The sequence below is a fragment of the Strigops habroptila genome, chromosome 1 (genome assembly GCF_004027225.2).
Source record: "Strigops habroptila isolate Jane chromosome 1, bStrHab1.2.pri, whole genome shotgun sequence".
In the NCBI taxonomy this organism is placed as follows: Eukaryota; Metazoa; Chordata; class Aves; order Psittaciformes; family Psittacidae; genus Strigops; species Strigops habroptila.
In genome coordinates, this window is record NC_044277.2 from 121,728,827 (window position 1) to 121,741,992 (window position 13,166).

Below are 13,166 nucleotides of genomic sequence, written 5' to 3' on the forward strand. Positions count from 1 at the left end.
AGCTTGGGGCGCTGAGATAATACTGTTTTACTTTTGGTTTGGGAGGTGGAAAAGGTTTTTGGGAGAGGACTATCTTTCAGTTTTTGGGTTTGAATTGGTACCTGTAAGGTTTGTGAAGATTGTGCATGCAGTGACAACACTGGCCACTCTCAAAACCATGACTTCTTCGGCTTGAGCGGGCTGTGACTGTAGCATCGGCTACAAAAACTGCTGGTCTTTTCTGATGATTTTTAGCTCTATATTTACTACAAAGGAAGACAAACTCAGTTGCTTGTGCAATATTATAGTTAAACTTGCCTAGCTGGAATTATTATATAGATGTCTGACTGATGAGTCCTACATGCACACCTACTAACACCCTGGTCTGTGCAGGATCAAAATCTTACAGGATTGTGATTTTGAAGACTGGGCATATATAGATGCACAAAGAAGTAAGCCTCAGAAGATTTCAACATTTTTTCTCATGACCGCCTACTCAGAAGAGAGTCCAAGACTGGTGATCTCTGCTTTCTTTCACCCAGATTCAGATTCCAGTTTTCTTCCCCTCTCACACTCATTAAAATTGATTAAGTATTGCCTAATCCAAGCAAGAAGAGAGACAGTCCCTTCTTCCCAAAAACACTGGTCACGGCTTTCTGCTTTGGAGCCGCGTGCAGTCCTTAAGCCAGCTGGATGTTTCATGTATCCTGACAGAAGTGGATGCTACTCCCATGTTTGCCTTTCTCTTTAATGAGTTGTTCACTGAGTAGGAGGTACAAGGCCTTCTCCTACTGGCCAGGAAAATGCCCAGCCTCAGAGTGAAATCTTTTTATAAGTAATTCTTACTTTACCTAAACGTAAAGAAAACATAATGCTAATCTTCTCGCTGTACCAAAGGCTGTCCCCATGACACTGGGCCCTGTCAGTCCTGCCCGCTGCACCTCTGAAAGATTTTGTGATACGGCAGTAAGCCATAGCATACTTCACAATTTTCCTTACTGGCTGTTATTCTTAATGCACCATAGCTTTTGAATCACAAAGAAAACAGTCACTGTGACAAATACATTTACACTTTTGTTAGGTAAGGACAGTCCGTCCATATGTATCTAAAAGTCACTGCAACCTACTTAATTAGACAGGAAATTTTCAAGTAATGCTTTATTTGTGGGTGCTCTCATCAGCAGTGCGCATGGAGAGATGATGCACAAAGCAGAACAGTTTTGCATACATAACATACACCTGACTACTGAGTGATTTATTGCTGATCTGTAAGTAGAGTAGAATCCTTAGAAATCTGTGAGAGGGGTTTCAAGATACAATCTTTGTGCCTTCACATACGCAGAAGCCTACAAATCTGCACCATAATTAAAATGTGTGCATTTCAAATATAGCTGTGACTTTATACAAACCTCAGATTGCAGGAGGACCAGAGTCCTCAGCTGAGAACTGTCATTTGTTTAGCTGCATCAGCCAAGATGAGAGAATTCCTTTATACACTTTTGTGCATTTCAGATCTATTTTGGAGACAGATACTTTGTTTGCATTTGTCTTAAATGGCTTTGGATTAAGGGTGATTTAAATTAAATGAGGTGCCTGCCACTTAGAGACACAGCAATCTGTAACACAGGACCGGAACATTCATGCAGAGCTGACCTCTCTCCTACACTTGTCCAAACCTACAGCACCCTGACTGTGTTTTCCCACAAAACTATATTCTAGCAAACTCAAACTATCATCAACTGTATTCTTGGAATAAACAGGATTCCGATTTGTTTTGTGATGCTGTGTCATGCTTTATTTTGCAACCTGTTCCAGCGAAGCCTCTATGATATAAAAAAGCTCCGAAGAGCCTCAGTACATTTCTTAAAAATGACAGAGCTTTAAAACCTTTCAAAGAGAAAGCAAAAAAGAGCAGGGAAAGAAGGCAACAAGTACCCAGTACCACAGTAAAAAGAAAAGGTTGTCTTAATGTCAAACCAACATCTACTTCTAAGCTTTAGCCTCATTCTCATACTCTTATCCTGTCAACACCATTGGAAATGCAGATTGGTGATTACCCAAGGGCACTACCATTTTCCAGCAGAAATAGCTCTTGCATTTGTTCAATCTTTTGGAAATAATCCACGGAGTTTGCAAAATTTTACAGTTTACTGCTACCAAGGTCACAGTAACATGGGTTTTCTTTTGCAATCCATCAGGAGAATCAAAAGACAAGATATATCATATAGAGAGTATTGCAACATTAACCCCATACAACAGTCCAATGGATATAGCATTTGGTGCTGTTCGTTGTGGCTTTATGGCAATGAGCCTTGAGAGTAGCCTTCCAAATCATGCTTGTATGTGAAAGTCATATTGTTTCCAATGAAATAACATAGTACATACAGGCTTGGCAGATTCCTGACCTCTACAGTTTCTGACAGACTCCGAAATTTAGGACTGAGAATGTCAGACTGACCCTGCATTTGGCAAGAATAATACAAGTCCTTGTTTTATCAAATTCTGCCTCGAGTCTGATCTCATTTCCATAAAAAAATGTATTAATGTAATATTTGCATTTGTAAACAAGTAGAAAATTGAACTGTCTCTAATTTAATTTACTATGTTGGATTTGGAGAGTCAGTGAGGCTCATACATCATAAAAGGAAAAACTAAATTAAATTGGTGGCGCTTGTATATGGCAATATTTCTTACCTATCAGAATACTGCAAATTAAATGAGAAAAAAGCATGTAATAAAGTTCTGAGTTCAGTTTTTTGTTCTGTACTACTCTCATCGCAAATGCTAAAATGAAATTATTGACTCTGCTATTCAAATTAGAAAAAACATCAATGGCTTAATGCTACTGTGAATCTGGCAGTATATGGGATAAGTCTAAATCTTTAAAAGTTTGCAATGGAGGGTTTAATTGATTCTCCTAAATCCACGTCCTTTTTTTCTCACATTTTCTGACCTCATTTCTGAGTCAGAGGCAAAGAGGGTGGAGTATAATAATTCTACCCAGGCCATTTGACCAGGCAAGAAGCCCAAGAAAAATGATTTTTCCATATACTGACATTAATAAGTAGTAGAATCCTAAAGTTATTTTTCAAGACTTCAATTAGTATTTTGAACTGAACATTGTACAAGTCAAATAGTTTCTCAAGGCCCTTGCAGTATGGTTTCTCCTTGTAAATTATACTGATTTTGGGTTTTAGTCTACCCAATGTATCATTTTCTTTCACATTTTCTTTCTGTGTATTTTTTGATTTCACAGTGGGTGTACAAAATGCCATAGAGTTTCTACACAGAGATCATCCAGGTGATGACAACATGCACTTTTTGCAGTAAGCTCAACCAAAATGCATGTGACTGGGTTAATATTGAGACAGATTTATCTTCTTAAGGTTCTTGAGGGTTTGTTCCTCTCCAAACCCAACATGGTAAAACCTCCAAATTAGTGTCCTTCCATGGGGAAAGACTAGTACACAAGTGTTCCTCTCATATTCGCAACTCTGCATCCAGCTGTAATATTCTGTAGCATGATAGTTCTGATAGCCAATTTAATTGAATCAGCTCCCCCTCCAAGTCTTTTATCTGTTGTTGTTTTCTACTACATTTAACATCTCTGTTACGCCATGCTCAGGCTAAATAGGTTATTCTTTAAAAAATCCTACCTTTGTTTCCTACCTCTAGAAATCCACTTTACAGTGACTTTTGAGATCTCAAATACGCGAAGAGGTGACTATGAGCAAACACCTGATGCTCCAATGCACAAACTCCAGAGCAAGAAGACTGCTGACCACCATGCCCTGCTTTCCTCAGGGAAAACCCTTTCCAGAATCCAGCTTTACTTGATCAACACCCTCTCTAGCCCACTTTTATCTGCATTTGGATTCACGTGTAACAGGAATACATCAATGCTGATATAGGCTTTACCAAAACTCATATCAGAAAAGATTTCAAGATTGAAACAAGTATGAATTCGCAATGGGCATTTAAATATTGCACTGCAAATAAAACATCCTATCAATCAGACCTTTCCAATAGAAATGTGATCCAGTGTACTGTACCAGACACTACTGCACATTTTTTTAAATTTCAAAGGAAAACCATGAAGAAAATAAAACTGTATTTCTTACTTTCGACGGAACATTTCTGCAAATATGCAGCCAACACTCCAAAGATCGACTGGTGTTGCATAGCTGGACTGAAGCAAAACTTCAGGAGCTCTATACCACAAAGTAACAACCTGTAAAACAAAAACAAACATAAAAGAGGGCATGCTTAGTTACAGAAGTACAACCTCATAAGTGTTGTGTATACAGCTCCCATTTAGTTTAATCCAAATCATAAAATTCACAAATTAGGGCAAACTGGCTCGGCCAGTGCACAGAAAAGGGCCCTGTATGGAAAAACTCAGTATAGATAGCTGCAGTGATGATGAGCTGGGAAGTGAGACCACTTCATATCAAGATCAGGATACAGCAAAAAAACACTAACAGAGTACAGTGTTGGTGTGATATCACAATATCACAGCACACGATGAGAAACTCCAACACTTTTGCAACTTACAGCCCTCCAAACACTTTCCAGTGGAGATCTGGATTCTCCATAGAGCAAATGTTAGTCTATTGAACAAGTTCTTAAACTTCTATGGACCCCTTTGATGTAGTCACCAGAGCCAAACTGGAAAAAAATAAGCTAAGGAATGCCATGGGTTTACTCATAGGACAAATCAGAACCTGTAGCCCATGTCTGTCCTATGCCCTTCATAGTTTATGCATTACGGGGTTAGCTCAAGTGTATGGGCCAAGCTGGGTGAAGATGTCTGACCTGTCTCAAAAGTTCTCGCTGAAGAAAGAACTTTTTTCTTTTTTTTTAATCAATTTGATACAGATTAAGTCAATTCTCAAAGATGTTCCTTACGAAAGGCATTCAGTGCTGTCCCCTGTGGCTTCCTTGCACACTAGAGGTACCTTAAACTCAGTTTTCAACTGAGCAACACAGCACAGGGATCGTTGGCAGATTCTGACCTTTACAATTGTGCGAGAGTTTCTGCCCATGTGCTGCTGGTTAGACCAGCACTAACTTCTCTCAGAATTTATTTCCAAATGACACACTCTTTCCCAGGGACATAAGCCACGCAGAGTGTCTGCTTTTAGGCTGTTCTTGTCCTGGTGGTCATGTCGCAACATGTTGTAGACATCCACTGGGAATTTTACTGGTACTGCTCCATCAATGTACTTTGATGAGTCCTGCACATTGGACCCACAACAGAGATGGGACAGTTTATATTTATCCTTTTTGTTTCCCACAAGTAGACCAAATACAGACAAGGCTGACTGTATCTTCAGTATATTTACAGAAGAACACAAGGACCTTCTTCAGAGTCCTGCCTGAGCTATTATGTTGATAGAATATAATCTCAGAGCCACAGGAGTATCCTGCTCCTGAATACAGCCATAACAACACATGACCATCAGCTACATACCAGTATTTTCTTATTGTGTGCTATAATTTAAACCTCTGACTATTAATTTGGGGGCAGAGAAGGTCTCAGCAATTACTGGTTTGTTTCTCCAACAGTCACAAAGGTTGGAGATGCAGCATTCAGAAGGAGCATGAAACAAAGCAAAAACACTGAAAAGAAACAAGTGCAAAGACAAGAATGAAAGTAACTTTAAAAAGTATGTTAACTAGGAGAGTGAGTTCTGAATTTCAAGACCAGTACAAAGAAATGCATAAGAGTGGGTTTTTTAATGGTAACAAAATAATTGTCTTCTAAGCAAAAATAACAATGGAAGTAATCAGCCGAATTTGCTGGTCAAAGCCAGCTGAAACAAAAGCAAATAAAACATTTATTACAATCATTACATGCCCTGACAGCCTTTGGAACTCCTGAATGGCTATTGAAGGGAGGTTCACGGATATTTGCACAAGTGGTCATATTTGCTAACAGTCCTCTTAAACACTTTGATCTCTATTCATAAAATTTGTCTTTGAAACAGTTCAATAACACAGTGCAAAGTACTGCACTGGCAAACTAGACTTCCAAGTACCTGTCCACAGAAACAGATTCCTGTGTGGAAGTTGGGCATTATTTAACTCCATTTGTCTTGTTCCTGATTTGGTACCATGAATACCACTGCTGCTTTTCCCAAAATATCTCTCCCGATAAAAACCAGGAAAGTTTCTTCAGAGATTCATTCCAAGGAAAGAAGACAAAGGTAACTGGAGCTTACGGATTTTTACTAGAGCTGCCCTGAGTCAGATGGATTTCCTTCTAAAACACATACATATTTTTCCTGATGCAAATATACCTCTGAAACTGAACTGCACTTCTATTCTCTCAGTACATTTGTGGAAAAGCTTATTGAAGAAACGTTGCTTAGAGAAATTAGATATAACAATTTCAACTCATTATTGTTTGTCAGTGGCTGGGTGCGGCATCAGAAGTAAGAGCTGTGTGATCTCTGATCTGCCGGAATACCACCAAACCTCATGATTCCTGGTTTGAGATCCACATGGCTCTTCTCACACAGAGTGAAAGGGTGCTTTATTTTCCCCAACCCCCCTAGCCCTGCCACATTAAGGCTCTGCACTCTCACAGCACAGGATTAGGGGATGCATGGTTGTGTGATACAGTCTGAATACTTCTGACAATGTATGCTCCAAACTGAAGCCTGTTTTCCAGGGAAGTTGCTTGTTTCCAGAGAGGAGCGTTGCAGCTCGTGGCCGGTCCCCAGGTGCTGGCTCAGGGGGCACAGCGCTGTGTTCAAAAGGCTGCAGAAGCGTGCAGCACGTTAGCTGCTTCTCCCACGTGACCACTTACTGGCACAGTTCCCCAGGCGTTTGTACCCTGCGACACTCCATGCAGGCGTACACAGGGGACCTGGAGATTTTCCTTCCGAGTAATTTGGAAACTTAAACCTTAAAAAAAATTAAATATATATTTCCAAGGTCTCACAGTTATAATTCCAGCAAATGCCTGTTTGCTTTATAGTCAAAGAGGAAGTAATCTCTGTTGAGCTGTTTTGCTATACTCCGTCATTACTGTGTAATTATAAAAGTGACCAAGTAACCAAGTAACCTTTGTGGTTTGTAATATGTAAGTCTGTGTTTCAAAATGTGAACCTGAAAAGGATCAAAATGTACTGAATGTCAGTTTGCACACAAGTAATGCCACAGACAACTCCTCTAGTCAGGGTCTTCTCCTGAAAAGCACAGGATGATGCGGATGATGCAGTGGTTTTGACACAGAGCTTCGCACTCTCTCTTACCATAGAAACCAAGAAAATATTTGTGGACATTCCATTAACATTTGCAGATAAGTAGAAATGAAAATTATTCTGAACACAGGATATGGTGAGGCTGAACAACTAGATCATCACTTCCTCTTTAACACAGTTCTGACTTAGAATGAAAAAATGCTTTGCTTAGGTAAGCCACACCACCAGTGAAACAGGCTCTCCCTGAGAGATAGAGCACTTGATAAAGAGCTGCTTGATAAAGTTCCATTTTTAGGATGAAAAAAGCAACCACCTTCATTGGTACATTTCATTAAATTCTGCCTCTCCTGAAATTCTGAGAAACATGTGATGTGGCACATGGTGATTTCTGTAGGAAAAGGAGTTTGTGCACACACGCTGACAGAGATCCTAAATTCAGTGCAAGACTCCTAAATACTTCAGAGGTTGTAGGCTTTAGCGACCACATCGCATCTTAGTCCTCCCATCAAATAAACTTCCCTCCTTTGCCTCCTCCTCGCTTCTCCTCACCCTGCTTGGTCTACCTGGTCTATTTTGCTCCTCTTTTACACCAGCCAGGTTCCCCCCAGCTGTCCCCTGCCCTCCTGGCTCCTCTCCCCTGCCTCTGCCTTTATGCCACATGCCAGTGTCCCCTCTGACAGTGTCACTGAACATGACTAACCCCCCTGCTGCTCATGTGCAGACACCCGGGTGGACACAGCCTGCTGCCCTGCCATGTCCCACAAGCTCTGCCTTCCCTCACGTTCCCTGTCTGCTCCCTCATACCCTCAAACTTGCTGAATTTCACACCCTGTCCCCTCTTCCAACTGCCTCCAAATGCTCCTGGGTCAGATTAGCTCCTTTTTGTCCTTTAGCTTCTCAGCCCACTCTGCTTGTCCTGAGGATACCCTATGACATTTGTATTTCATAGTTTGAGCTACGTACAAAAAGACTGACAATAATTCATACACTGGAAGGAATGCATACTTAAAGGAGTAACTATGCTCCTTTTCCAGTGTACATTTGTGTTTTCACTACCCAGATAAGATGGGATGATAGGAGATGAAAATGGTATCAGTAGCTGCAGATCGCTGGTTCTAACAATTTAAACATCAATAGATTAAGGCAGCACTTCAGGATGAAAAGAAATGAAATGTACATCTGAGAGGTATTAGAAAGGAAAAGAACATCTGCAAAAGTCTACTGAGGCTGTGTCTGACCCCTTAAAGAAGGAAATGTACTCAGTGAGAAGCAAGGGGACAGCTGCATTTAGAGTCAGAGAAGAAAGAGAACTTTATTTTGAAATAAAGCTTTCTCCCTTATTATACCTGACATTTTGCTATCTGGGATCATCTAGCCCCAGGAGTTTCGATCCTGTACTTCATGGTACCTGTTTCCAATGAAAAGTCAAATTAGTGGCAACTGTCTGCTCACTAGCCATGTGAACACAAGATCTAGGCATTGTGTCAGTCTCATTTAATTTCCATTTACTTTACAGAGCAGATTTTAGCTTTTGGAAAACTGCTTAAGTTAAATGGATCTCACAATACACAGCCCTTTCCAAATATAGTTGCTGTCTGAATAGCATACAGTTCAAAAAAGACAAAGACAAACAGAGGTTTAGGGATGGGGTTGAGTAACATAGACACAAAAGACTACATTTCGGTTTGCCACAGACTTTAAGTACAGACCAGTGCTCAGTTGCACAGCTACAGGAACAAAGCAGGGATCAGACTGTAACACAGCGGCTATGTCTGTGCTAGGAAATTAAATGGGACAGGAAATGTTCCTTTGGCACCGAGACCAACAGGCACAGAGTGGCCTATGTCCATATTATTAAATTCTCAGTCTCCCAAAAAAGGTGACCACATGCAAACTGCTTATTGGGAATGATGTCTGGTCCATGCTTAACTGTGCCTAGGAACTGTCTGGGGAAAGGCTGGTTGGCATAACTCAAAACCATGCCAGGAACTATTCTAATAATTTAACAGTATAGACAATTGAGCTCCAGTACCCACGAATGTTTCCTGGCACTCTTTAATCTACTGGCCAGTGAGTCACACTGTGGCCCTGGGTCTTCTTTTCACTCCAGAGAGAAAGCATTTTGCTATGCTTCCCTCATCCCTCCTGATTCAGAGGGGGCTCCAGGAGGGCAATGGGGTGGGGGAGGCATGGCCCACTCCTCATCTCACCCAGCAACTAGTCTTGTCTTATCTTAATTGTGTCGTACAGGTCAGATGAACACATGCTGCAACTGCTTGCTATCTATGAGGAGAATTTAAACTAACTGGCCCACATGTAGACATCTTCCTTTTAGACATCTAAAGCTGGATGAGATTAATTCTACTCTAATTAATTCTGAGGGGACTTTGAAGAGGCCTATAAACCTTTTAAAATATTAGCTTTCATAGAAATCGTGCCACAAAGGCAACTAGCAGGATGCTTAAATTCATACAAAGCATCCTTGAATCCAAATAAAATTCTTCCAAATCTTTTGCTTTTGTGATTGTGGTTTCTACTGCACTTTTTTTACTGCTGATTTTGTTAATTATATTTGCCATTAGACACTGGCTCATTTCACTGCCTAAAGCATTAAAGCATTTCAACCTCATGAAAGATTATCTGGAATTTACTTTTTTTAAGTTCCCTAACATGGTTCTTGAACTCAGTTATTCTGTTCAGTTCTCACTAACATGGCTTTCACATTACCTTTGGGGCATCTTTTTGACTCTTTTTCACTTATTTTTGTCCTTTCTTTTTGAGTAAAAATGAGGGAATATAGCTATCGAATACATGGTGTAGTATACAGAATATAGCTCTTCAGTGTTGCTTCGTGGTATCCCAACTTCACTTCAAACTGTTCAGGAGGATACAAAGTGGAATCTTTCCAACTTCACTATGGAACTGCTACTGCATGGCTTCTTCTTCATGTCTGCAACTCTAAAATGAGTTACAGAATCTTCTCCAAGCTTTGCAGAAAATTTCTCCTCCGCTGTATGACTAAGCGTGACACATTTGCCAAAGACTAGTTGGAGAGGACAGAATTACAGATGGCTAAAAATCTGGGCTTGCAGACTTGTATATTGATTGAAACCTGACTTTACTCTCCACTGTGGAGAGATTCTCTCTCCCTAATACACCTCCCTCTCGCTTGCTGGAAACAGTGTGTTGAATCTCCACAGAGTCTGAAAAGAAAATTTGTAATTTCTTACATGAACCTGTTTAAAAATGGCTCTGATCTGACAATGTAACGTTACTTAAGTCAACGTAATATCAAAAATTGCTTAGGAAAAGAAAGAATTTGCCTTCATGCCCTCCAAGGACACCCCAAAGACTTGTGGGAGCAGATCACACCTGTGCCATATAGGGAAACACTCCCTGTGTGCGTCCCAGGAGACACGGGAATGGGTAGTCTGGGGTGTGCTGCAGGGGAAAGCAAGGAGAGAAGAGATGATGAAGGAAGGGAGGGATGATGCCCCATTGCACCCTGAAGCACATCACACAGCAACCTCCAGCACGGGGAGACAGCTCTTTGAAAACCGACCTGTCCAAAAGGTATAATAAGGCCAAGATAGGTGATGGCAGTGTAGGCTGTTTAGCCTTTGTACAATGAATTCAACACACCCCTCATCCCTGGTTTGAAAGAGGAGTGTAGCTGCTTTATGTGCTGGGGACTGTTTTACTGTATTTCCCGATCACTACCCCTAAATCATTTGCTGAGCATTCTGCATTCATAAAGCAAGCCTAGGACTCTCTTTATCTCTGAATAGCTACCTATTACTGTTTCTTACTGTGATGGAGAAGGTAATAATCACTAGATTATACAATGTGCTTTAGTTTTCAGGGATAATATCAGCCTGAATAATTATATTTGTCTAATCTAGTTTTTGAGTAGTGGTTCTTCACTACTGTAACTCTTTTCAGATCAATCGCAGAGATAGGTATGGTTGGAAAGAACGCTTCTTAGAGAAACATGACTATATTTTGTCTGTTTATAGAAACATTAAAATAGTTTCCCTTTTAAAGTAAAAGTGTACACTGGTTTTTAGAAAACACTTTGTTTTCTGACAAAAGGTTTAATATATATAAAAATTACATCCTTTCAAGTGCCATGGGTCTCACAAAGTGCACATGGTAACAGCAATTTTATCTCTTGATTCACATTTGTCTCCATTTTAGGCACAAGCTTTATTAACTGCTTTGTGAAAAGTAGAATTGTTGTTATTATTTCATTAGTTACATTGTCAAGAAAAAAAATCTATTTATAGAAAATGCAAATTCCGATCACACGTACCACCCACTATCACGTTTATTTTAGAATGTGATCTCCTCTTTCTGATGCTAAAACATTCGTGCTTAGAAGAAAGCAAGATTTAGCATCTACCGTACGATAACTTGGCGAATAAAGAAGCCATTAATTTCTCTGATACACAACAAAGTAATCAGGATTTTGCTTTTTTTATTTCTCGGAAGAACCACATAACCCAGTGTGATAGTGCTGCTGAAGAATATTTCTAGGTACATCCGTTGTCAGTAGGGAGTGCATGTGCGTTTGCACATGACGTGTGCATACATAAACACTAGTGGAAGGTACTTTAACTACATTCAGTGGTTTTTACCTCAAAAGTCTCTGTGCACTAAGCAGTTGTGTGCAACAGCTACTAGAAAGGAAAACTGGCTCTTAAGGTGGGGTAGTATTTTCAATCACTAGTGATAATTCAGAACTCGTCTCAGAACGAATACAAGGAAATATATTTCCATTAAGCAGAATGTTTCACAGAATTCTCTACTGACACCATAGAGAGAACATTTCTGAGAGACTACCTGAAACTTCACTTGAAAAGTGTTTTATCTTTATACGAAAAGAAAAAAGCAAAAATACTATCAGCGACACTGCTGTACCTGATCCAGAGCCCCCGAAAGAGAAAGAAAGACTTGCCAGGGTTTGTCGTGTATTAAAATCAAAACCAGGATGCCCTTATCTCTGAGCAAAGGAGCCTCTATGGAACATGGGACACCTCAGTTCTTTACAGAAGTGGTCAGCTTTGCAAGCAACAAGGCTTATGTTAATATAGCAATGTATTTACATATAGAGATACTTGACACTGAGAGTGACAGGCTTTTAAAAAAGTAGCCATTCTTCAGTTCTGCTTCAAGACTCAATAATCAAACAAAATTTGTAGACTGAAGCAGCAAGTTCTAATAATCTATCTCAGAGCTGAAAAACCCACAATGGCATAAAGAAATGAACACCATTGGCTTCTTATGCTGATCAAGTCACACATCTACTGTAAGAAAGAATTCTGTCCATAATATCGGAAGAAACAAAGCATTAAAAAGGTGGCAGCCTGTGACTGTGCCTTGGAATACAAGTCTTGTTCTGGATCTTGGCACATTTCCACTTGCTTGGTCACCTGTTGCTATTAGCTAGCTGAGGGAACAGTCATAATCTTGAGTATCAGATCTTGGGCCTTGTTCCAGTTGCTTTGTTCTACTCTATGTCTTTAGGTAGCCACAAAAACAACACATCTAGCACCCTACATATTCCCATTGGGTGGCATCCAGTTCTTTTACAGTCTCTCACACCACTTATGCCCAGCCTCTGAGAAAAGGACAACATGCAGTTCTAACTTGTGCCAAGGACCAAACCATGGTCGGCTGTATGTTGAGATCCCCTGAAGCTGCCCTTATGATTGCCTGGTCTCTTCACAAATTCATCAGACTAGAGAATCTGAGCCTCACCCCTTACAGTTTGGCTTTATGACAAAGACCAGCTTTCCAGTGCTACTAGAAAACCACAGTCGGGTTAATAGAAAAAAGCCTTCCCACTTCCTGGGGTTCTGTGTTAGACTTTGGTTCTGAACAGAAAAAAACTAACTAAAGCAAAACCATGAAGGCCACCACAGACCTCTCTCCCACGGAACTTGGGCCCATTTCTGCTTCGCACCATGTTTAACA

General features: G+C 40.3%; 1 protein-coding gene across 2 annotated transcripts in view; it reads right to left on the bottom strand.

Annotated features, from left to right (window-relative positions):
* Positions 1-13,166, bottom strand: part of CDK6 (cyclin dependent kinase 6) — a 140,179-nt gene that overhangs the window by 37,193 nt on the left and 89,820 nt on the right. For both annotated transcript variants that reach the window (XM_030501774.1, XM_030501854.1), the window contains exon 5: positions 4,101-4,210. In XM_030501774.1, the coding sequence (XP_030357634.1) occupies positions 4,101-4,210 (110 nt within the window). The remainder of the gene's footprint in view (positions 1-4,100; positions 4,211-13,166) is intronic.